Below are 25,902 nucleotides of genomic sequence, written 5' to 3'. Positions count from 1 at the left end.
TCTTATTAGCTTGCTCTCATGGTATAGTGAGCTGTAGCTAACTTCTCTGTTGTTGTCAAGCTATAGCCTACAAATTTTACTACAGCACAAGCACATAGGCTTACAGCTTGGCTCCCAAACCTTGTTCCTGGAGAGGTACCGTCCTGTAGGTAATCTGACCTAAATGTCACAAACCTGACTACCTGAACGATGAGGTTTATAGAAACTATTGTTTTGGTGTGTTTTTTTGGGGGGGGGTCTGTTATACTTACCTGTCCTGTCCCCTTTTTCCATACTTACCCGCCTCACTCCTTTAAATTGAAGTTTTCATAATTGTTTATATGACTCACATTGTAGTGTGTGCAGGGGGATCTAGTGGGCCGCGAACATGAACAGTTTCTAATGACACACACATTAATATTTGACGGGGAAGAATAAGGGAAAGAAATACCCTAAATGTATTCATATAGGTAAGTATGCATTGGAACCATAAAGTGGCTTAAGAAACCTTTTTGGGAATATACCGCTACAGTTAGTCACAAGTGACATGGGGAAAACCTACAGGATGATATCTCTCTAGGCACTGGACTGGGCAGCCCTTTTGTACAGTATAAGACCGCTGTCTGTTTATGGTGTCTGGTGATTTATGAACTGCTTGTTTAGTGTTGTCTCGTGTCCCCTTTTACATGGAACCCTTGCTTTAGTTTAGCAGATCCTTTTAGTGTCGCAGATGTTAATTTTGGATGTTCATCTTTTGCTAATGACATGACTTCACTAAAGACAGTGAGAGCACATTGTCTGTTTAGCCAATGTTCCTGTATAATCTAGGCTTTATATATCATGTTGAAGTGTAATCCATTAGTTCTTGTATATAGCTTCATTGAAATGTGTATCTAATAGAACGCGTTCATAATAAGCTACATGTGTCAATCGTCCAATTAAGCCAGTTTTGTCTTTTTCTTGCTTCAAGCTGCTGCTTTTACCTGAAAAAACAGAGTATTGTGGTGGAGGTAAACTTAATGCATCAGTGTCATCTTGACAGAAAACTACAACTAAGACTTTGTTTTTGGTACAGTAGATGAAGCACACCAACACGGTCCCAAATCAGTGTGCTAATCTGTCTAGTAGTGATGGTTGTCATTTGTCCTTTGTGTTGTCTGGCTGTTCAGTGTCCATACAAACTGAAGCATTACAGGGATGCCAAAAATAACATAAACAGACCGAAGGGACCAACAGTTAAATTGTTAACCCTTTCTCCGGTCCTCCTCCATCTCACTCTGTCGGTTTCTCTCATTCTCCGTCTCTACCTCCTCATTTTCCTTAGGTGGCGACTGACAAGGTTGCAGGCAAGCTGAGTTCTACTCTCTCATGGGTGAAGAACTCGGTGTCGCACACGGTCAGTCAGATGGCTAGCCAGGTGGCAACGGTGCCCTCATCCCTGCAGACCACCACAGCCACCTCTTCGTCCACCTCCCTGTCCCCGTCCTCCCTGTCCCCCACATTGGCATCGCCCGCCAAGCTCAGCCCAGATGAGCTGGAGCTGCTCGCCAAACTGGAGGAGCAGAACAGGTCGGGTCAATACTTATCAACCTCTGCATCAACTTCTCATCTTCTGTCTCTGTTCTGTGCTTGTTGTTAGTATTGAGACAATGGAGCATTCATGTTTTTTAAGATATTTTCTGGTTTGGAATCAAACAATTAGGTTAATGTATAGATTCTCAGCTTAATTAAAGGCAGTTGTGTAGTCATTATTTTCACCAATCCTTCTATTTTAAAGCATGAGAAATGTTGGTACAGATGAATATAATTCCTAATTAAGCTATTTTATGTTTGGTCATATCCAAATTGAGCAAATTTTGTGGTCATATTGCCATTGCATGCTGTGACTTCCTGAAGGATACCACCCATTGACCCCTCCAGAGACTGGGTGTTCTTTCTAGTCATGCTCTGTCAGTTCTGGTGTGCGGCTTTCGTCAGTTTGTTTTTGTATTAATGTCTTTTTGCCTGAATTATTATCTTCAGCCTTTTGAACCACATGTTAATTTGGATTTTAATTGGAACATTTCCCCATTTTGGCCCGAATAATACCCGATTGTTGCATATAGCAAGGTCGCTTGCTGTAGGGAGAAGAGATGTTTCTGTACACTTCAGACTAGTTTCCATTGTAGCCATAGCTTATTGCACCTGGACACACATGCTCTTACATTTTTCATTGACAATAAAACCTGTATTTCACAGCACTTTTGTCATACCACCATTTTGGTAGATATGGTAGATAATATTTGTAATCTATCCAAAATATTGTTTTCCGGAACTCTCGCTATCCTGTTTTTACAGTCAACTTGTGTTTTTACACCTTTTGTACAGATTCTGTAGTGCTACTGATGAACTCTTCTGAGGATGGTAGTGACTGACTCATGGTGTTCTCTTTTGGACAGTTTTAAACAATTACTGTCTTCCTTGAACTACCAGGAAGTCTTCCTTGAACCTACCAGGATGTTTGTCATTATGAAGCTCACCGGTGCTTTCTTTGTAATTATGTTCCAAACAAATGTAAGGTTTTGGTTTCAGACTTAACTTCAGGTATTTTTCCTTGAAATTCATTAACACTTCTTTGGTCTTCGTGTTTACAGATACCAATAGGTAAATCCAAAGCCTAAACTCTATATGACAAAGTTTTCTTATGCCTACACAAATAATGCTTCACTGTCCCAATACTTATGGAGTAGAGGTCGACAGATAGTGGATTTTTAAAGACCAATATAATAACGATAGTTTGGAGCAGGAAATAGACGATAGCTGATTAATCGTCTGATACCACCCCCCTACACTGTTGGAATTGAACAATCTTTGACTTTATTAGAAACAGGAGAACTGTTAAACTGAGGAAACGGAGCTACTAAAATGGGTGATGCTGGTCTGTGATTTATAACTGTCCCGGAAGGATTACTTCTGTTGCGTGTCCATTTACATTGTAATGCCACTCTTACAAACCATTAATGTTCAAGCATATTCCCGGGGTGAGGAGAATCCTAAAGTGTGCGATTGAATTTCATGAATGGATACATAATGGCGGATAGAACGCCATTGGTAAGTAAAGTAAGAGTTGAATGGTTTCTTTTCCTCCCTGTCTGCATGTCTAGTATCGTGAACAAGGAGCTGATAGTGTTGAATTATTCAGCTCCGGAAAAAATTAAGAGACCACTGCACCTTTTTCTTTCCTTTCCAAAAAAGTTGAAAAGGAAGGGTTTGAGTGATGAACAGAAGGGTTCAAATTAAGAGACCACTGCAAATTGAACACTTCTATTCCTCACTCAAAACTTTCCATTTCGACTTTTTTGGAAAGGAAAGATAAAGTGGAGGTGCAGTGGTCTCTTAATTTTTTATATTCAAGAGAACATTTGTTGGTAGAAAGAAGCTGAAAACCGATATTACTTGTCAGCTTCACTGTACATTCAGCTGTTCCAGTGTTTCCTCCGTGACTGGAAGGTTTAGCCCACGCTTTCTAACCCCATCGTCTGAATAATACGAGTCTTTCATGGAGTGGAGAAAATATCTCTGGTGTAGTCAACATTAAGAAACATTATTTAAAGTCTGTCGCGCATTCATGGCAGCCCCTCTCCAGAGCACTGAGTGCCAGCGCTCACCTCATAAAATCAAGGAAGCAAGAGTGCCATTCCATGGAGTCTTTAACAGTTGTTTAGCTTACTAATAACACACACAAAGATATTTTCTGAAAAAATTGCCAGATATGGCCATTGGCCCATAGTTGTGCTAGGCGTGCACTTATGGCTCGCCAAATTCTTACAACCATGCTTGCTAGCTAAACAGAGACGGCATGCATTCGGCAGAGCAGCTATCTTCAGTCATACATTATTAATACCAACAATATTATCATGTTCATAATTAACAAATAAAGCTGTCTTAAAGTTAACTTTTTTAAATATAAATTATCTCAGGTACACAGTGACATTACCTTGACCTCATGTATGGCGCTTCAGGCTCATCACAAGGTGATGTTAGTTGCAAGTGACCAGTAGAAGTTGCGCAGCCGTCGGCCACTATCAGAGGCAAGTTCTGCCGATGGCAATCGTTTGTGAAACGTCCTGTCGGCGCTGATTAATCTGCCAAAGGATTTATCGCTTGACCTCTTACGGAGGGCATTGTAGAACATTGTGCCGTTGTCAAAGCTTTTGGTTATGCAATTTCCCTAAGCACTGGCCGATTGTTCAACAGTTAGTTATGTTCTATTTATTTTTTGCCAAATACTTTTACCATTACCGTAACTAGACTATGTTTCAGTTTGTTAGTAGTACCAGAATATTAAACACTTGTGCTAGAATTAACTATACACCTAGCAATCTATTTTTAGGACTTTATCTTAAGTAGATCAATTGCTCTTTTTTTAACAGATTTATTTTAGGTTTATGTAGGGAAGTGCCGATTTGCATGGTGAGAACGTTCATTTGGTTCCATCATTTACATACATCTACTACTGCTTTTTGGCAATTTTGAAAGTTTTCAGTGCATATAGTGGAACTTTTCTGCAGGAACAATAGTGGCGAGTGGTCATTCTGGATCACCATATCAAAAACAGGAGCCATTACTGTTTATAAAATCTAATTTGACCTAAATTGATTTAGTTCAATTGATTGTGTTGATAATCGAGTTGTCATTTGCTGCTTTCTGTGTACCCAAAAAGTGTCACGAACTGGACCAATACAACCAAAAAGAGGAAGGCTAAAAAGTCAAAACAATAAGCTCTTTGGGGTTAGCCAAATGCATGTTTTGTCTTTTGCATACGTTTTATTTTTAAATTAATGTCTCTATTGAAACAGGGCTTTAAAGAGATGATAATGTTTTAATGGCCCTTAAATATACTTTAACATTGGAAATAAAGATGTGCATTCATATTCGGTCATTTAAATAGTCAAGTCTTTCTACACTTATAGCGCTATCCCTGGAGTCCTGGTCATGACCACCAGACCGTCCCCTGCATCCTATTGGCGCAGTCATTCCTGTCCTTCCCCCGGGAATATCACTTGTTAGTGATCATGTTGTGTCCGACCTAACTTGTAAAATAAAGGTAACATTTTAAATAAATAAATACAGTTTTACCAACCAGCTGGTTAAACTCTACTGTTGAAAATGGAATTGAAACATTACCACAAGCTACCAAAATAGACTAAATTTTAACCTGACCTGGCTGTATACTTTGCCTTCGGCTGACTGCTGTACTTAGGGGAAGCACTGTGTTGTTCATTAGTTGTCTGGAATTCCACAAGTGTGATGCACATTGGCTCATCTCCTGGATTCATTCTCTTACACTGTTGTCTTGCCACGTCAGACATCTAAGACTGATGTCTGACTACTGAAACATGATGAGTGTGAAGGTATCATAGTTCTTAATAACAACAACCTTATCTGTCCCCCAACTGGTCATTAACTGAAACCAAATGAGGTTTCGTTAGGACTAGGGATTCGGCCAATCTCACCCCCTCTTTTTCCCCAGCACCATTCTCAATCCTCCTGCCCTTCTTTTGGCTCCTGTCCAACTTCTATCAGCAGTCGGAGAGTGTTGACATGGAAACTAGGAGGCCTGGGACATGCTGGCGGCCGCTGGGTTTTGTATTCGCTGCCCGGTGTGAAACTACAGCTAGCCCAAGATGTCTCCATGTGAAGTATCTCAGGATGACTGTCATTGCCCTGCGCTGTTTAGCTTATGCTTTTCCAGGCCGAATGAAGGAGCTGGCAGCTGATTGGTTGGAAAGTCTGAGAGCGATGTTCATATTTTAGCTGAGACCAACTGTAGATGCACACGGCTGTCTGAGTGAAACAGAAGTGACTGTGATATTTGAATGGGTTTTCCCTGAGTTCTTTGAAGGTTGGCTAACATGTTTAAAATGCTCCACTCAAAGGATTTAAAGTATTGAGTGTTGGATGATTGTCAGTCTTATTTGGTGTCAGTCTCACTCTATAGAGTTGGTACCACAGGAACGTTCGCCAGACATTATTCAGACGCGAGTAGAATGGGCTGGAAAAGCATTGTCAGCATTTAATTTCCATTTTCTTAGAGCTTCCATGCACCTTTCTCAGTGAATGGTGTTTAGGGGATTTAGGCGTTGTTTGACCTTTCACCCAGATCACCGCACCTGTGAGCAGAGCCACAGCTGGCCTCTTTCACTGGGCGCATGTCCATTCTGCCACTCCCCTTCTTCCCTTCCTGCCTCCCTGTGACTGACAACAATACCCCAACATCTGCCTCAACTTGCAAAGGCCCTGATCCTCATGTCACCCCATTGAAGTGGGGCATCCCATGACATTTAGAGCCTGTTGTCCCTGTAGAAAAGGCTGCGCCTGGGGTAGGAAGTGCACTCACAGGGTCATTGTTAGGAGTGAAACAGTCTCACTATTTTATTTTTAGTATTTAGTATTTTTTGCAGTTGTTATTGGATGAGGGAGAATGAGGGGATTCTCAAAGAAGTGGGCTGGTTTGTGCTGATACACCATATGGCCAAATGTATGGAGACACACCTACTAATTATTGAGTTCAGGTGTTTCAGCCACATTCATTACTCACAGGTGCATAATATCTAGCACATAGCCATGACATTTCCATAGACAAACATTGGTAGTACAATAGGTTGTACTGAAGAGCTCCGTGACTTTAAACTTGGCACTAGGATACCACCTTTGCCACAAGTCGGTTTGTGAAATCTCTGGCCGACTAGTTCTGCCCCAGTCAACCGTAAGTGCTTTAATTGTGAAGTGGAAGCATCTAGGAGCAACAACAGCCCAGCCACGAAGTGGTAGACCACGCACACTCAGAGCGGGGCCGCCGAGTGCAGATGTGTTGACTGGAGGGGTGTAAAGCATGCCTCCACTAGGCTCTGGAGCAGTGGAAACGTTCTCTGGAGTGGGGTGTGGGGGATGCCTGGAGAATACTACCTACTGGAATGCATAGTGACCTGTATAAAGTTAGGTGGGGATAATGGCCTGGTGCTGTATTTCAGGGTTTGAGCTAGTTCCAGTGAACGGTCATCTTAATGCTACAGGATACAAGACCAGTTTAGACAGTTTGATGCTCTGTGCCCCTGTGCACAAAGCTGGGCCCATAAAGACATGGTCTGAGTTGGTGTGAAGGAGCTTGAGTGGCCCGCACAGAGTTCTGACCTCAAGCTATTGAACAGCTTTGGGATGAATTGGAATGGTGACAGCGAGCTATTCGTCCAACATCAGTGCCTGACCTTACAAATGCTCACTTTTAGCCGTATAGTGTATGTGCTCAGAAGGCAGTGGCTTAGACCACAAAACCACCCCAAGCCACTTGAGGATCATCATGACTAGGGGACGTGTTTATTTTGTCAACAGATTTTCTTTTTAACAAAAACATTTTTAACAAAAAATTTTCAGTGGCAGTTAGAGAGAACTCCCTATATCCAGAAAAAAACAATAAATAAACAAAAACTGGTTTTTCTCATTTCTCACTAAAATTAGAAAAAACAGTTATGTCTGCGACTAAAAAACATTCTGTCCCAATCTGAAATTGGCATCATCCAGATTCATTGATTGAGACTGTGTGAGTTGCAATTGGAAACAGAATTCAGTAGTCTGGCGCCCTAGCATCGTACTAATTACTTACAAAACAGCCGGTGGAATTTGGTGACTTCAAAGTGTTACTGTGCAACTATTTACTGTAGCCAGCCTGTTATTCGACCCAAATGGCTTTGGTAACTTGTGAATTCTAAGTGGTTGTTTACAAAGTTATGTTGCTGAAAAAACCCCACATTAATTAAGTTTTTTTTAACCAAAATGGTCTGGTAAACATAAGAAGTATCAGTTTAGTTGAACATGAGATTTATATAGCAACAATGAAAACAATACAACATCTGAGGTAAATAACACCACTTGTCTTAGTTTGAAGTCTTTGGGAGTAGGTTGATTATTCATTTATTTATTTTTGGGTGGGGGGGATACACAAGCTAATTAAGATACTCATCAAAGAGGTGTATAGACTGCTAAAAAGATTAAGGGAACATGTAATCATCACAGTATAACACCAAGTCAGTTAAACTACAGGGATATCTATCTGCCCAGTTACGAAGCTTAAGCGATTGTGAATCAGTGCCACCTGTTTTGGTGCAAATGAAAGTGACAACAGCTGCACTGGAGAGGCAACAGCAAGACAATGGCCAAAAAGGGAATGGTTTTGCAGGTGGTGCCCACAGGCAATTTGCTAGTGTCCTTGTCACTACTGGTAGTATGAGGCTGTATAGTACCTGCAGCCCATTCAGGTTGCACAGGTAGTCCAGCTCCTAAGGCTTGCAAGAAGATTAGCTGTGTCTCCCAGTACAGTCTCAAGAGCATGGAGGAGATTCCAGGAGATGGCCATTACATGAGGAGAGCTAGACAGAGCCAATGAAGGGCATCAACCCAGCAGCAGGACCGGTATCAGCTCCTTTGTGTGAGGAGGAACAGGAGGAGCACTGCCAGAGCCCTTCAAAATGATCATCCAGCGTGTCAGCCTCGTGTGGTCAGAGTGTGTAGGCAATTCCTGGATGGCAAAAGCATTGATACCATGGGACGTTATGTATCGGTGCATCCGACGCCACCTAGTAGCGCCACAGACTGTCAAGGAGCTCACTGATGCCCTGATAAAATCTGGGAGGAGATCCTCCAGGACACCATCCACCGTCTCATCAGGAACATTCCTGGACATTGTCTGGAGTGCAAACAGGCATGTGGGGGCCATACACACTACTGAGTCACATTGAGTTATCGTGATGAAATTCCCGCAAGTTGGAACAGCTTATGATTTCAATAGTTTACTTAGATTTTTTTGTGGGAGTTTGAATCCAGCCCTCAATCAGTTGGTGATTTTGGTTTCAATTGACCGTTATGACATTTTATTCGTAACAAATTACACAATGTACAGTAAAGATTTTGATCGTTAATAATTGTTCATCGTGACCCAATGTGTAATCCCCTAATTGTTTGAGCTGTGTATATACATGGTATAGTTGGCATTTCGGTTCCTCTCTGGTGAATACCAAAATAAATACTGCTGACATCAATATGGGTAAAACTGCCATTAATGATTCTTAATTATATCTATGCATTATATGTTTTCTCATTCAGACTGTGCTGCTAAGTCTGGGATGTGTGGGCGACAAGGGAAGACTCGTACTTTGAGATCAATGCAGTATCACAGATTCTCGTGTAACACACACACACACACACAGAGATGAGGGAAAGGCCTTTGCACCATGTTAAGAAGATAAGAACTTTGAGTGTGTGTGACAGAGACAAGAGTCCCAGATTTAGTTTAGCAAATTCACACGGCTAGTAGCTTCTCTGGACCGTTAAACACAGCAAAGACATGAAGAGAGGACCATGAGTCTGTCTTGGTAAGTGTCACATAGATCTTAACTTCTTCTTGCTGATCTCCTGGCTCTGTTGTTAAAAAGAGCCCATATTTGAGGACAAAGTGTAGTTGACATAAATTGTTTGGCAACCTTGTCATCAGAGCAACTTATTTAACTAGCGAGTATCTTTGTATCTTTTTGTTTCCATCCTATGAGTCTTGTATTTCTTCTCTTATGTGACTTTCTTCTGTAACTGTCACTGTTGCTTTTCAGGTAACTACTTTCATTTGATGTATTTAGTTTTGGACCGTCTGTGACAACACAGAATGGCCTATTTGTTCATTGGCAATTTCTGCGCAGCTGCAAATAGTCTGCTTTAGGAATTCAGCTTCCCTGTCTGCCCAGTGGGTGCCAAGAATAAACAGCGTATCAAAATTAGTAATGTATGAAAAAAATAATGATGAACTGGGTTGTTCTTTGCATGATTTGTGATTAGGTTCCATTTGTTAGGTAAGGCCTGCTTTTAGGTATTGCCTTGCAGCGACTCGTATGAGACTCTCAGAACAGTGACTAACCTTATCAATGACCTCAACATTCCCTGCCCTTCCTGCATTTGCACAGCCCTTATGTACACACTGTAGTCGTGTGTTTGCCTGAAGCCACTGACTGTAACCTCTTGTTAGTTACCTCAGTGGATTTGTCATATATTCCCTTCTGTCCTCTTATAATAATTATCATGGCAGGGGGCTCTACATTCAGCAAAACCTTTATAGGCCTCTTAAATACTATTTCTAGTCAACTGTTTTAATACGTTATTTGCCCCTGAAAGCAGTTAACATCACTGTTCATTATTTTCACAAAACACTTTATTTGTGTGTAATATATATATATATACTACTTTTCCCAAAACGTTGAATGTGTGTTCTAACTGTAGGAGCCCTATGAGTGCTGTCCTAGCTGTCTGTGTAACCCAGGAGTGCTCGGCCTCCTTCCTCCTGACCCAAATATGGCTGTAACCCTACCCAGATGACAAGCAGTCCCAGTCATGTTACCCTGCAGCTGAGAGGCCCTGGCTCGTCTTTTTCCTAGATCTGATTTCTTGCCTTTTGTGTCCCGGGCCAACAAGGGCCCTTGTCAAAGCTAGTGCACTACATAAGGAATAGGATGCCATTTGGGAGAAAGCCATTGGCTCGTCCACACCACACTTGCATATACTGGGTGGTTCGTCTCTTTCAGGCCTGGGTCCTATAAGGCTCTGAACAAGGAGAAAATGCGAGCCACTACACGGGCATGTCAAATGAGAAATGTTCAACGTTTTGTTTCATTTTGTTTTTGTATGTTTTTTGCCGGACCGTGTAAGCGGAGCTGACCAAGAAGAGCCAATGTCTCTGACTGAGTGCCTGACTGACTGAGTGACTGACTGACTGAGTGACTGACTGACTGACTGACTGACTGACTGACTACCCTTTGTTAAATAGTGTAGTGGTTAGAGACACTGACTGTCATGCAGTGGACTGAGGTTTCGATCCTTACCACTGACCAAACAAAGTAGTCATTAGGATTTGTCTAGGATAGAATAAAACCTTGCTGGCTACAAGCTTGTTCTTGTATCAATGTCGAATGAAAGGAAAACTGATGTTTTTTTGCCATGAAATTAAATAGCTTTGGCAGTGTAAAGTTCCTCTTCAGCCTCGCTCGCAATTAAAAGAAAATTGTTGATTATTCCATGTAATAAGTAGGTACTAGTAGGCCTACTGGCTAATAAGCTGTTAAAACGGCCAGTGGCAAAGGTCATACAGTTCTTAGATGCTATTTGTAGTGGAAGTAAACTTAAGTTAGTCATGACACATAGCTTAATGGCGTCTAGCTAAATATTCAAACTTAGCGTGATGTTAATGCATGTCACAATGATCTAATGTCAAGATGAAATGTTATGACGAGGTAGTAAGTCATCTTTTTCTAATTGAATATGTTGAATGTAGTGTATCAACCCCGTTATATCTGTTGTTGGTTTGGATGTTAGCTAATGTAGGGAACTAGTTTCGAGAACCGTGGAGTTTCGACAAATTACTTTAACAATGCAGAACACTCTAGCTTTGTGGCATCTATCACACGTGTAGCTTTGTAGCGTTGTCACTTCCTGTCACACGGGAGACCTCGGATTGAATCCAGCGAGAGCAGCAATATTCGTTCCTTCTAATCGTGGGCCGGCCAAACAAGGCTTGCCTGGCTCCTTTTCTTGTTTCCCAAATAAACAGAACCCTGATCCAGAGTCAGTTAAATGCAATCTTCCATTCATTGAGATAGTGAAGGGTCAGTCTGCTGTGAACTGATACCACTGCAGATTACAGTAGGCTCTTTCCTCACTTACCCACTTTTAGCAGTGACCCACTTTACGGTTTACATTTTAGTACAAATGTAGGATCTCACCGACATAATAACTGTGGATGTCACATTATTATTGTTCCAGTTAAAAGTTCTAAGTATAATCACTGTCACTCAGTGTTTCCAGTGGGCTGTAATAATAAGAAAACATCTAATCCCCCACTGATCCACTGTACCCTTTGCCAGTCATTGTTATTTTGTCAATGGTTGATCTCTATTAAAAGACGCGATATTCACCCACCTCTGTCAAAATTGTGTCCCAGGTTAGACCAGCGGTCTAAGATATTGGCTCTGCTCCAGTGTGAGTACGAATCCAACCTATTGCTCTTTCAGCTTGACCGCTCCTATTTCTTTGTCACTGTATTTAACAGCGCATTTTGTTTTATCGTGCCACTGGTGTTTGCGATATCACTGGTTAGCAATACTCATCCTTGAGTATGTGTGCCAAATTACTTTAAGTCATGTTTCCAGTGTTTTTCACAAAATTCTAAATGGCTGAAAGTCCATGATCACAGAACTTATGAAGACAAATTTGTTCCTTTTTAGGAGAGGGAGACATTTCATGATTTTAACAATTGCTTGTTATAGCACTTCATCTGGCCCATCATTGTACTTTTATCAGTCCTAATCCATCATTCATCCAGGTTGTTTAAAAAACGGTTCAATCGTGGGTGACATGCATACTGGGGGAGTTCATGGTGGTGGACAATGAGCGTGATGTAGGTCATGATGGTTCTTAAATGTATTATTGATGTCCATTGATGTGTTTCCCTGTCATTTTGAAGACCTGCTTTATGTCCCTAGTGCTGTCTGTAGGATTCAGTATCCAAGGATCCTGTATCCAGGGCTCTGAGCTTTCTTCCTTCTTTCACTGGGGCTGCTGTTGCAATGGGTTTTGTTCCTTGGCTGTGGCTCTGCTGTCATAAAGCTGTTAAACATCTCACGCCTAATGTTGCCTTCTTAAAAAAGCTTCTCCATTTTTAGCACTGCACCAGAATATTTAGTGGCTTCACTCTAACCTAGTGCCAGCACAGTTAGGATAAATGTTCTACATCCGTTATTGGGCAACTTGCCTCAAGCATTTACCCACAGTGTGAAGGAATCCCATGCTGATTCCATTGGCCATATTTTTGTGTTTCTGGTCATTTGCACTATAAACAGTGAATATATTTACACTACTGAAAGATTTCACATTTACAGGGATATGTGTTTATACTTTCTGTGGTTCATTAGCAGATACATTTTATTATTTATTTTTGTTGCCCATATCTTTGTATTTAATCTGTCTCTGGTTTGGACCATAGTGGCCGGAAGTATTGTCATTCATTCCAAACCTAATGTCTCCATTGTAGATCGCCTAAGCTTCAGTGGAATGTTCATTGGGCAGCCACACTGGGAAGTTCTCATTCTTATATGTCTCTAGGTTGCTGGAGACTGACAGTAAGTCGCTCCGTTCCGTGAACGGCTCCAGGCGTAACAGCGGCTCCAGTCTGGTGTCCAGCTCCTCTGCCTCCTCCAACCTGTCTCACCTGGAGGAGGACTCATGGATCCTCTGGGGACGCATAGTCAATGAGTGGGAGGAAGTTCGAAAGAAGAAGGAGAAGCAGCTCAAGGTGAGACACATCTGGGTTTTAAGTTCTTCTGAAGAGTCACAGTCAGCGCTCTCATCCTGGGGGTACTGGTCCCAAATGGATCCCTTTCCCCTGGCCCTAAACCTGACAGTCTGTTAATGTGTCAGACCCACTTGTCTGTGTGCTGGTGAAGACGTAGTTCAGGGCATTCCCAAGGCTTTCCTCTGTGTACCGTACTTTCCATGATTTCACTGTTTGAGTTCTGGTCTAAATTTAGTCTTTTCTGGGCTCCCTGTCAGCTGATAGTGTAAACTGCCTGTCCTTTGTTGCACACAAAGAACTTCTTTCAGATGTCAGTAAAACAATTTTTTAGACCATCTGAATCAATCAAATGTTTAAATACATTAAGTTAAGGGTGTTGTATGCAACACTGAATCCATAGTATATGACAGTGGTTGTGGAGACACTGAATCCAACCTTCTGACAGTGGTTGTGGAGACACTGAATCCAACCTTCTGACAGTGGTTGTGGAGACACTGAATCCAACCTTCTGACAGTGGTTGTGGAGACACTGAATCCAACCTTCTGACAGTGGTTATGGAGACACTGAATCCAACCTTCTGACAGTGGTTGTGGAGACACTGAATCCAACCTTCTGACTGTGGTTGTGGAGACACTGAATCCAACCTTCTGACTGTGGTTGTGGAGACACTGAATCCAACCTTCTGACTGTGGTTGTGGAGACACTGAATCCAACCTTCTGACTTTGATTGTGGAGACACTGAATCCAACCTTCTGACTGTGGTTGTGGAGACACTGAATCCAACCTTCTGATAGTGGTTGTGGAGACACTGAATCCAACCTTCTGACAGTGGTTGTCAGCCACCTCACAATCTTTTTTGAGCCGTGAACTAGTTCCCTGAATAAAGTCGATTCAGGTACGATAGTTCTAGAACACACCTAATACATGGAATCTCTGTGGGTCCCCAGGAAAGGTTTGAGAGCCACTGTTATGTGGGACTAGTGTAGCAATGTTTGAGTGTTGTCATCAGTCATAACTGTTCCTGAGCTACATGGCTGGTATTTCACAATTTCTAGAGAAGAGGCTGTCACTACAACTCCTCAGTGACAGACAGACAATTGCAAGTCTGCCGAGTCATCACCTTGTTCTCCGGACAAATAGATTGCTCAATTGACATTGTTCTCCTCTTTGGGCCTAGGCTGGGCGTACTACTTTTCTCTTGCATCAGCAAAACAGATCCTCTGAATTTAACCCAGTAGTGAGATACTCATGTGTTCACTGTCATATTCCCTATGGGCTGGTTTTCCACTAGAGTGCTTGGGTAGAAATGGAACCTCTTAACAGCGAGCCGGTCTCGGTTTGCATCCCATACATAGTGCCCTAGGTCTAGGCAGTGTGATACAAATTGGGAGGCATGGGTGAGTGAACACAAGCTACGGAAAGCGGAGCTAACTCTTTAGTACAGTGACAGACCGGCTGAGAAATGAGAGGAGGTTGTTTCCAGGCGTATTTAGAGCTGTATGCCTTATTCATAAGTTCCGTTCAACACGCTTGTTGTATCATTCCATTTGGGACACTATTGAAGAGGGTAGAATGAACGAACTAACAGTCACCAGAGTACCAGGCTACCTCTTTATTCCAGGAATGAACTGCAGGCTTCATCAGAAAGTGTAGGCTATTGTTCTAATACAAGACTAGTACTGTCCAGGATAACGTCAGAGACACACTAACCAGCAGCAAAAAGGATCCTTTCATATTTGAGTCACATCAGCAGTTATTTACAAGAACAATATATTACTCTACCGAAGGCTATGCTGATTCGATTTTTAGTGGCTGATAATTGAATTTTGATGGCTGTGACTGATGGGTATATGCTGTGCCTCAGCTGTAAAGGAAAACAGATTGGAGAACAGAAACCCAGACAGATGATTTAGTTGGTTCTCAACACCATATAAGGAATTCAATTCCATGTGGACACCAGTGTATTATTTTGGTATCGTTTTTTTAGCATTACACATCTTTTCCAGTATTTTGTTGCCTCTATCCCAACTTTTTTGAACACGTGTTGCTGGTATCAAATTCAAAGTTGGCATGTATTTTTCAAGAAACAAAATGTCTCAGTTTCACCATTTGATATGTCATCTTTGTACTTTTTTCTATAGATTATAAGATTTAAATGATTTGCACATCATGGCATTCTGTATTTATTTACATTTTACACAGCGTCCCAACTTGTTTTGGAAACGGATTTGTACATTGAAATGTTGAAACATTAAAGTAATTATATAAAAGCTGTTCCATCTCAAAGCCTGCCGTTTACTTTGTTTCAAATTAGCACCCATAGACATTAATTTATTTTATGAACACTAGCTCATATGCCATTGACCTGCGACTGCTTTCCCCATGTTCTATTGGTTGAAGCATTCGCTCATGGTCCAGCAAACAGCGGCACAGTCATAGTCATATTAGCGACCTAATGTTAGTGTAATTTTTGGTCATATCATAGCTTTTTGTGTCACATGAAACCATTCACCTTGTGCAGTGTTCTTTGACATATACCTTGTGGAACATTTGCTTGAAGCCCACTGCTATGTCGTCTTTGCTGTGATTAAAACGTTAAGAAATAACTGCTGAATAACTTTATGCCAAATGAAGAAACTGTGTAGTAAAACCTGCTAACTGACAAAATTTAGGGAGCATAAAAAAAATGTACTTCCCTGTATCAGTAAAAACACTCCATTGTTTTGAAAGCTTTTTGAAGTTGTTTTGATGTACTCCTGTGAACTTTGGTGCCCACATTTCTGGATCAAAGACAATACTGATTTCGTTCTTTCTCTCCAAACAGGATCTGGTCAGAAAAGGAATACCCCACCACTTCAGAGCAATTGTGTGGCAGTTGCTATGCAATGCCCAAAACATGCCTATCAAAGACCAGTACTCTGAGCTACTGAAGATGACATCGCCATGCGAAAAGCTCATCCGCAGAGACATCGCCCGGACATATCCTGAACACGACTTCTTTAAGGAGGACAGCTTAGGACAGGAAGTACTCTTCAACGTCATGAAGGTGAACACTTTACGTGTTTTCAAAATTCCAGAAACATTCCAGAAAGTCCTTGAATTTGACTTGCCCTATATAAGTCGATAACCCTATATTTACTAGGCTATCCTACTTCGCCAAATTCAAAGTAAAGGCTCTGAGATGGTTCTTCTTTTTGGCCAGTCACTGTCAAGGTGTGCCACTGGCTAATTTACCACAGTATCTATCCCCTGTAGTGTGGTCTGGGCCTGGTCTTGTGGTCGCAGACATTCGCCTCAGCTGTGGTCAGAGGCAGAATTCCTGAAGAAAAGCTCTTGCACAATGTCGTACTCCAGTAGGAGTGCTTCGGGATGAATCGCTACAATACAGAGCACAAATGCTGTTGCATCTTAGCAGCACCGTTTATCGTCTAGGCTGCATTTCAGATGGACCCTTGTTCCCTCTGTTGTGCACCTTTCCGACTGTGGAAGGAATATCATGCCCTTTGGGAGCAGGCCCGGAGCTGAGGACTGATCCCACTTCACTTCCTGTTGTTGTTACAGGCCTACTCCTTGGTGGACCGGGAGGTTGGCTACTGCCAGGGAAGTGCTTTCATCGTTGGACTGCTGCTTATGCAGGTAATACTGATCATGTACACAGGCACACACTGTACCCTGTAGGCTGGCTTACAAGTAAACGCGCTGTGTCTTGGCTCGCGTGCAGCCTGCCACTACCCACTTTGGCAAACACTGATTAGGAGCATGTCTTTTTGATAAAGCTGTGTACTCTCAGTTGTGTTTTGAGCTGGGAATTGGGCTGTTTGTGTAAAGGCCGCCTAACACGGTGGCATAACCAGCCATGCGTCCATCTACGTGCCCAAATCCATTCTGTCTGTCCCCACCTGACATTAGGACGACACGCAGGCTGTATCCATCCAGGGGCTGGTTGAAACATGCATGAAACATTCCAGGGTATTGAGATGACTTGCTGTTGCTAGAACATTTTACTTTGAGTTTGCTGTGTTTTGTTATACCTGCATGCATTACTTTTTGTGTACTGGATCTTTGTAAAATGTTGACCAGGAGTCATAGAAAATAATATTTCCCTACTCTGAGGATTAATCTACTGGTGAAAGGTTAAACAATGTCATTTTTAGCAAACATCTTTAAATAATCCCTCTTCGTTCATCTTTCAGTGACCCACATGGGGAAGGCCCAATGGGAGTTGTACTTGTAGCGTGTCAAGCCTCTCAAATGTTTTATATCACTTGCGCACACACAGCGCAACTGGTCAAAATACACAAGGAGGTATTTTGTGAGTTTGAAGTGTGTTGGTTGTGTTCCCTTCACCAGATGCCTGAAGAGGAGGCGTTCTGTGTGTTTGTGAAGCTGATGCAGGACTACAGGCTAAGAGAACTTTTCAAACCCAGTATGGCTGAGCTGGGTCTCTGCATGTACCAGTTTGAGTGTATGATCCAGGTAAGGCCTGCCATAGATTTGGCACATAATCAATCCTAAGTCATTGTCATGATATCTTTTCTATTTCTATAAAATCTATCCGTGTCTTTCCCGCTCTCCTACCGTTCCGCCCCCAACGTTAGGAACTTCTCCCAGAACTCCATATCCACTTCCAGGCCCAGAGTTTCCACACCTCTATGTACGCCTCTTCCTGGTTCCTCACCATCTTCCTCACGTCCTTCCCCCTCCCTGTCGCCACCAGGATTTTTGACATCTTCATGTTAGAGGTGAGTCCAGTCAAAGGTGCAACCCATTTTCCTGTGTGTCGGGTCTGCATTTAGCAGAAAAACATCCCAAATTGACATGTACAATTTCCCTGTGATGATGTGAAGATCTACTTCTAGTGTGACGTCTAAAATGATAAATAATGTTAAAAAAAATATCACTGAGTGCATCAGTGTCTGTGAGTAAATGCAAGTCAGTGTCACCCTCTAGTGGCCTTGGCCGGAAGGACACTTGGTAAAACCTTGTGGTCAAACCTCCACTCCACCTTGGTAACTAAGTGGTATTTCCTGCGGTACTAGATCCTAACGCAGTGCTAATTTCAAGGCCTGGAGCTGGTGATTGGTGTGGTGCTGCTAAGTCGTGATAATGCTAGGATAATGTACTGATTATGCAGCACTCTTCAGCTTGTGGAGATGGTGATTTGTTCTGGGCTCGATAATGTTGCGATAATGTTGATCCGATGATGTCCTCAGGGTCTGGAGATAGTGTTCCGTGTGGGGCTGGCCATCTTACAGATGAACCAGGCAGAACTCATCCAGCTGGACATGGAGGGAATGTTACAGGTGGGATCAATCAGCCAATAACCATTTAAATAACAGCCATGTCTGCTCAATACCGTTACAGTTCAATGTACTATTGCCATTTCTGATTGGCAGTCGTTGCTACGTAGTTGGGTCCTGGATGTGTTTGTTGGGTTGTGACAGTGACCGTACCAGCTGATCAGGGACCAGGCTTTACGGTCTAGATTCCAATACAAAAAACGTATACTTGAGGTTGGTTTTATGTGAGTATGTCTGTCTGGTACTTGCTGACAGTCTAACTGGTCCCCTCTAGCACTTCCAGAGGGTCATTCCCCACCAACTGGAAAGTGGACCTGACAAAGTCATTCTGGCCGCTTATAACGTCAAGTACAACGCCAAGAAGATGAAGAAGTGAGTAGCAGACTTGGGCTGGCTCTTTCAGGTTCGGGGTGGGTTTTTGGAAACACAGTGGGGGAAAACTGCAGCAGCAAGCCGGCATGTCGTCATGGCAACGGGAGTTACACAGATGGATGCTTGCTGCCAGTACAAACTGTGCCAGTTCTCTGCATTGATGCTGCATGAATCTTGTTTTTAGATTGGAGAAGGAATACACTACAATCAAGACTAAGGAGATGGAAGAGCAGGTGGAGATTAAAGTAAGTGTTGATATTTTTTTTTTTTTTTAGGACCTGTAGGCTGCATGTTTAATTTGAAACGTTGTCAGATCTAAAAGGATATCAATCAAGGCAGAGCATTACTCTAGTCATCTCATGGGTACAGCTCAGTCTGATCACGAGAACAGGAGTCTACAGACTCTCTCAGTGGCCTCCCTCACCCCCAGTTACATGACGTCTACAATAATCCTGTGTGTTGCGTGCCCTTGTTTTACAGAGACTGCGGACAGAAAACAGACTGCTGAAACAGAGGATAGACACACTGGAGAAAGTGAGTGAAACTGAAGAGGAGGATGGTGTCGAACGGGTTGTGACACCAGTAATGATGTCATGCCGTAATGTACCAGTGAGACCGTGTCAGGGCCATAACCTCCTACATTAACCCATCAACCGCTTGTTCATGCATCATGCGTCTCTCGCCGATCATTAAAGACACATGGCTCTTGTTACTAACTGGGCTGTGGTGGTGTGGGCTTGTTGCCCAATTTACAAGACAACCCTAGAATGGTCACCCGGTGGCAGGCAGAATGTCTTGTCAGTGTTAATCTCTGGGATGAAAGGATCCTAGCTGGCTTTGGAACGCTATTCTGCTTCTGGAGGCCCACACTCGGAAACAGGTGAGTCGTATTCCGAGACTGTGGCTGGCGGTGGAGCTCCTCAAGGCTACGTCCTCGGCCCTGGACACTCATTAACTACCGCTCTATATGTCACGGGCATGACAGACTCCGTGAGACCAGCCGCTGCACGCTTTCCCGGGAGGTTACAGAGGAGCCCTGCATGCCAGACTGCTGTTATTGCGCATGTCCTTGGGACCCTCGGCTGTGTCTGTCAGTGCAGAAAGACCTGGGCCCTGCCCAGAGACCCCAGGCCCCATGCATGACCTGAAGCCATGGAGAAATAACCTCTCACTCACATGTGTTTTGCTTCGACTCCAGTCCAAGGCTGAAACCTCCAATACCCCCAGATATTAACTGGAATGGCTCAAATGGTTCTAAAACCTAACTGGATGTTACGTCATAACTTATGAAGGCATGGCTGCTTCTAAACCGCTGTTAGTGTGCTGCTTCTAGCTACATTCTAATGCTTTTCTTCTTTGTGCTTTGCCTGTCAAAAACCATCACCATCTTGTGTCTGTATTACCATCACCACCTAACTGTCACTTTGTCATCACTTTACCTGTAGAAGCTTATCACCTTTATCACTCCACCTCAACAACATGTTCCTTTTCTACCTCCGTCATTGGAAAGTAACCTGGACATCAAGGGGGAAATGTCAACTTCTCCCTTTGACATTGTCACATGGAAGTTCGGCTTCACATTGTTTAACGTTGTTTATTTAGGACCCAAATGACGGAGGCAGGAAAAGTAACATTGACTTTCCCTTTATCAGCACAAAATCAACTGTCATTTGTTTCTGTTATAATTGTACTTTGGTCTCTCTTTCTCTGTGCGTTCTCTTTTGTGGATATTTCTGTTTTGTAGGAAAGTGCTTCCTTGGCAGATAGATTGATCCAGGTATAAAGTTATACATTTTCTCCTTCTATCCACCTATATCCCCCTTACATTGCACTTTGCCCTCTAATTTCTGTATATCATTGTAGCTTTGCATGCCCATGATTTGACTTTGACATGACAGCACAATGTCAGAACTCTTTAAGATTACATACATTATTTATAAGCAATTACTGTAAAAAAGGAAATCAAAATCACATCGCTTCGACAAAATCTGTGATTCAGGACGAGCATGTAATCACCTCAATGAGCATGTGCAAGTGTCTTAAACCTTATACCATCTGGCTTAGAGCTGTCAATCAATCAACCTATGAAACTCCATCAAGACGTTTTGCAGAGGACAAAACAGCATGCGTTTCAAAACTTAAAACTCCAAATCACGGCTTTACTGATATAATCTTGGATTTCCCACATTCCGTCCATCCCACTCCTGTGTTGACCCTGTGACCCCGTGGTCCACTCCGTCCTAAAGGGACAAGTAACTCGCGCCCAGGAGGCTGAGGAGACCTACCTGGTCAAACGGGAGCTGGCCACGGTCAGGCAGCAGAGCGAAGAGACCGCGGCTCAGCTGGAGCTGGCTCAGAGCACCATCCGGGAGCTCCACCAGAGGCCACTATTGGTAAGGAGTAGCACCGGGCCCAGATGGATGTCCTGGATGGCTCCCATGGTAGAGTGTGGCCATGACGATGCAGGGATGACAACCAGGCTGTAAACTGCTTTGTTAAAGTGCCTGCTAGTTGACATTACACAGTGCGTCCTCTTGTTGGGAGGAGCGCCGGCCCAACCCAACAGCTCAGGGACCTCAGTATTGGCATTGTTATGATCTCTGTGATGGCGTGGTGTGACTGTCCTCATTGGTGGTCAGTAATTGGCAGTAGATAAGAGAGGATGGTCCTGTGATTGAATAGAACTGAATGCTTAGTGGCCGGGTAAGCAGTTTGTTCTTGCCGGGGTAATGTCTTCTCGACTGATAATCTATATACTGTTTTAATCTATATTCACGCTTTTATAATAAGCATGTTGCTTAGCAACGTTATCGCAGTCAGTGAGAGTCTAGATGGATTCACCCCACTTTCACCAAAGACCTCTCTCAATGTCTCTCTCCCCCGTTTCACTGTCTCACTATGCTTAGTGATTATATTTGCATGCATGACTTCATATCAGGACATGCTGTTTGACACACTGCAGTCGCTTTTTGTAGTCATTGACATAGTGGCTGAAAGGACGTGTGAATTCCCGGGCAGCTGCTGTTGGATGTGGCTGTGTGTAATGTAGTGTCACTAGCCCAGCAGTGCCTCTCTCAATATTCATGAGTGATTCTACTGATGCATGTTGGTGATAATGACTGCAGCCATGAAGCAGGGTTGTACATAATGTTCCCACTTGCTCTGACAATGAGCTGTTATATTCATTAAATATTCATAGGCGTTTATGCGTGGGAAGAGGAGTGCCAGTTTGTTTGGTGTGTTCGGAGGAATCCAGTGTATTACGACTGGGTGTTATTTGGAGGGGTTGTTGGTGGTGTACAGTTGAGCAAATGTAATATAAATATTTCTTATTTTCAACACGTTTTCTAAAGTGTATTTGTGTGTGTGTGTGTGTGTGTATTGAGGGACCTCTATGAGGTCAATACAAACATTTACTAGAAACAATATACGTTATACAATTTGACTAAATATTTTATTTATTATACATACATACAGTGGGGAGAACAAGTATTTGATACACTGCCGATTTTGCAGGTTTTTCCACTTACAAAGCATGTAAGGTCTGTAATTTTTGTAACTTCAACTGTGAGTGACGGAATCTAAAACAAAAATCTAGAAAATCACATTGTATAATTTTTAAGTAATTAATTAGCATTTTATTGCATGACATAAGTATTTGATACATCAGAAAAGCAGAACTTAATATTTTGTACAGAAACCTTTGTTTGCAATTACAGAGATCATATGTTTCCTGTAGTTCTTGACCAGGTTTGCACACACTGCAGCAGGGATTTTGTCCCACTCCTCCATACAGACCTTCTCCAGATCCTTCAGGTTTCAGAGCTATCGCTGGGCAATACAGACTTTCAGCTTCCTCCAAAGATATTCTATTGGGTTCCATCAATCAATCAATCAAATGTATTTATAAAGCCCTTTTTACAACAGCAGTTGTCACAAAGTGCTTTTACAGAAACACCCGGCCTTAAACCCCAAGGAGCAATGTTCAATTTCAGGTCTGGAGACGGGCTAGGCCACTCCAGGACCTTGAGATGCTTCCTACAGAGCCACGCCCTGTACATGCGCAGGCTTGAGCAGGGGGACCTTGCGTGCGCTGCAGGATTGTAATCCATGACGGCGTAGTGTGTTACTAATGGTTTTCTTTGAGACTGTGGTCCCAGCTCTCTTCAGGTCATTGACCGGTCTATGCCGTGTAGTTCTGGGCTGATCCCTCACCTTCCTTATGATTATTGATGCCCCATGAACTGAGATCTTGCATGGAGCCCCAAGCCGAGGGAGATTGACCGTCATCTTCTTCCATTTTCGAATAATTGCGCCAACAGTTGTTGCCTTCTCATCAAGCTGCTTGCCTATTGTCCTGTAGCCCATCCCAGCCTTGTGTAGGTCTACAATTTTATCTCTGATGTCCTTACACAGCTCTCTAGTCTTGGCCATTGTGGAGAGGTTGGAGTCTGTTTGATTGTGTGGACAGGTGTCATTTATACAGGTAACGAGTTCAAACAGGTGCAGTTAATACAGGTAATGAGTGGAGAACAGGAGGGCTTCTTAAATAAAAACTAACAGGTCTGTGAGAGCCGGAATTCTTACTGGTTGGTTGGTGCTCAAATACTTATGTCATGCAATAAAAAGCAAATTAATTATTAAAAAATCATACAATGTGAGTTTTTATATATATATATATATATATAAACAGACCTCTACATGCTTTGTAAGTAGGAAACACTGCCGATTTTGCAGATTATCAAATATTTGTTCTCCCCACTGTATATATGCGTGTGTGTGTGTGTATGTATAATTAAATATTTAGTCAAATTGTATAACGTATATTGTTTCTAGTAAATGTTTGTATTGTAATGTGATTTGTAGTGGGTCTTAAATAATGGTGCTACATTATTCCCGCCCAGACACTAACCTTATGGACACTTAACAAGTGTCCTTGAATCAGATAAAGCCTGGTCCTGTACTATTCTCCCTCTCCTTACCTTAGAAGGGTAACCCACACTACACAGAGGACTCAGTCCTGCAGCTGGAGAGAGAACTGGTCCAGGTCCGCCTAAAGGAGGCCGAGTCCCAATGTGCCCTCAAGGAGATGCAGGACAAGATCCTGGACATAGAGAAGGTATGTTCCAGTCCCACCCCTCTGTTAGGCCTGGATGGACGCATGGTGTGTGGGTTGTTTCAGATTGGATTGGGATGACTACAGCTGACCTTCATTTCCTACCCTTAGAGTCTTGAGGTGCGTTTGTTCTGAAGTTCCACTAGTTTAAATGTAGCTGAATGCGTCCCCAGTGTTTTAGTGTCTCTGTCCAGCACGCTCCGCGTCCTGAAGTTAAGTCTTCCCTCCTCGTTGTGGTTGCCCACAGAGGAACACGTCTTTGCCTGATGACACCAACGTGGTCCGGCTACAGGAGGAGCTGATAGCCGTGAAGCTGCGAGAAGCTGAGGCCGTTACAGGGCTCAAGCAACTCCGACAACAGGTCAGAGACCTGGACGATCACTGGCAGGTGAGGATCAACAGCCATCAGTCACGCCTAGAACTAACGTGTTTTGAAACAGATGAGGGACCTTACGATGTGACCTGAGTAGCACAGCCGTGGCATGACAGCCCCGACACAAAAAACTATGAGCCATAGCGGATTAAAATGAATGTACTAAAGGAAAATTATTGTCCTAGATGTAAATGTAAAATCTATGATTATATATTTTTTTATCTAGCTCAGTCTCAGTGTGCGTGAGTTGGGGACTCCATTATTTTAGTTGCTTAATTTGCCCTTTCCCTCAGCGTCACCTGGCACGCACGACGGGCCGCTGGAAGGACAGCCCGAGGAAGAATTCTGTGAGCGAGCTGCAGGACGAGCTGATGAGTGTCAGGCTTCGGGAAGCAGAAGCCCAGGCAGAGCTCAGAGAGACCCGCCAGAGGATGATGGAGCTGGAGACACAGGTGAGATGCAGTGTTTGTCTTGATACGCGTGGGAGAGAATAGTGACCTTTCATAGTCAGACCTCTAGGTGGCAGCAGAGAGACATATTTGATTTCTGGGTGTGTGTGGCTCCAGTAGTACTACATCCCATAGCAGTTATAGGGCAAATGTTTTCAGTTACTATTTTCTAATATTGATTCAAGCTATATATTATGCTTATGAATAGACTGTTCTCTAACAAAATAAATGTTTAGTGGGTAAACTGCCCCACCCAAGAATAAACGTTCGTATCTATCCTTGCCTGTAGAACCAGATCCATAGCAACCAGCTGCGTCGGGCAGAGCAGGAGGGGCGTGTCTTCCAGGAACGTGTGACTCTGCTGACAGCACAGAACAAGGGCCTACACGTTCAGCTACAGGAGATCAAACGCAAACAGGCTGAGATTGAGTGCAAGGTGAGAGTCTCCTAAAGAAACTGAAACCTTTGTGAATAATAAATATTTTTTCCCCTTTAACCTTCCCTTTTGAGGTTGGTGTGTAATTTGTTGTTTACTTGTGCGTAATCTATGAGTAGAATCACTTTCTTACCTTATGTAGCCATGACATTCAGCGGTTGAAAGTCAGTGGTGAGTATATCCGTGTTTTTGTAAATTTATATAAACAGCTTTTGTCGACCTGTGTTTGCTACACAGCCACGCTTTTATAACCAGTAGCCAAAAAGGCCTGCTGGCGAGGGTGCTTTTCCACCAATTTACAGTTCTGAGCCAAGCCGAACCGAGCCAAACCAAGCTGTACTGCGCTTGTCTGGTTACACGCACAGCAAGGTAGCTGGCACTTTTCCTGGTGTCTATCAGCTTCCCAATCAGTGAAAACCGAAACCATTTCTTTATCAATGTTTGAATGAGAAATCCTCCTTTATCAGACCCGTTTCCTCCTGTTAAGATCCAGATTCTGAAGAGGGAAGCAGT

General features: G+C 42.9%; 1 protein-coding gene across 6 annotated transcripts in view; it reads left to right on the top strand.

Annotated features, from left to right (window-relative positions):
- The window catches only part of evi5b (ecotropic viral integration site 5b), a 49,860-nt gene that overhangs the window by 10,199 nt on the left and 13,759 nt on the right, over positions 1-25,902 (top strand). For 4 of the 6 annotated variants that reach the window (XM_010872079.4, XM_010872078.3, XM_020049125.2 and 1 more), the window contains 16 exons: positions 1,304-1,548; positions 13,153-13,342; positions 16,168-16,389; positions 16,905-16,979; positions 17,694-17,819; positions 17,942-18,085; positions 18,557-18,646; positions 18,918-19,015; positions 19,200-19,260; positions 19,496-19,549; positions 20,760-20,792; positions 21,262-21,408; positions 24,003-24,134; positions 24,379-24,519; positions 24,798-24,956; positions 25,243-25,389. In XM_010872079.4, the coding sequence (XP_010870381.2) occupies positions 1,385-1,548; positions 13,153-13,342; positions 16,168-16,389; positions 16,905-16,979; positions 17,694-17,819; positions 17,942-18,085; positions 18,557-18,646; positions 18,918-19,015; positions 19,200-19,260; positions 19,496-19,549; positions 20,760-20,792; positions 21,262-21,408; positions 24,003-24,134; positions 24,379-24,519; positions 24,798-24,956; positions 25,243-25,389 (1,983 nt within the window). In that variant the 5' untranslated portion in view covers positions 1,304-1,384. Of the gene's footprint in view, positions 1-1,303; positions 1,549-9,283; positions 9,387-13,152; positions 13,343-16,167; positions 16,390-16,904; positions 16,980-17,693; positions 17,820-17,941; positions 18,086-18,556; positions 18,647-18,917; positions 19,016-19,199; positions 19,261-19,495; positions 19,550-20,759; positions 20,793-21,261; positions 21,409-24,002; positions 24,135-24,378; positions 24,520-24,797; positions 24,957-25,242; positions 25,390-25,902 lie in introns of those variants that run through there. The other 2 variants (XM_010872083.3, XM_010872084.3) reach the window with 2 other exon arrangements.

Source organism: Esox lucius, chromosome 8, assembly GCF_011004845.1.
Source record: "Esox lucius isolate fEsoLuc1 chromosome 8, fEsoLuc1.pri, whole genome shotgun sequence".
Classification (NCBI taxonomy): Eukaryota; Metazoa; Chordata; class Actinopteri; order Esociformes; family Esocidae; genus Esox; species Esox lucius.
The sequence above is the reverse complement of the archived record's forward strand: the minus strand, read 5'-3'. Positions and strand labels throughout refer to the sequence as shown.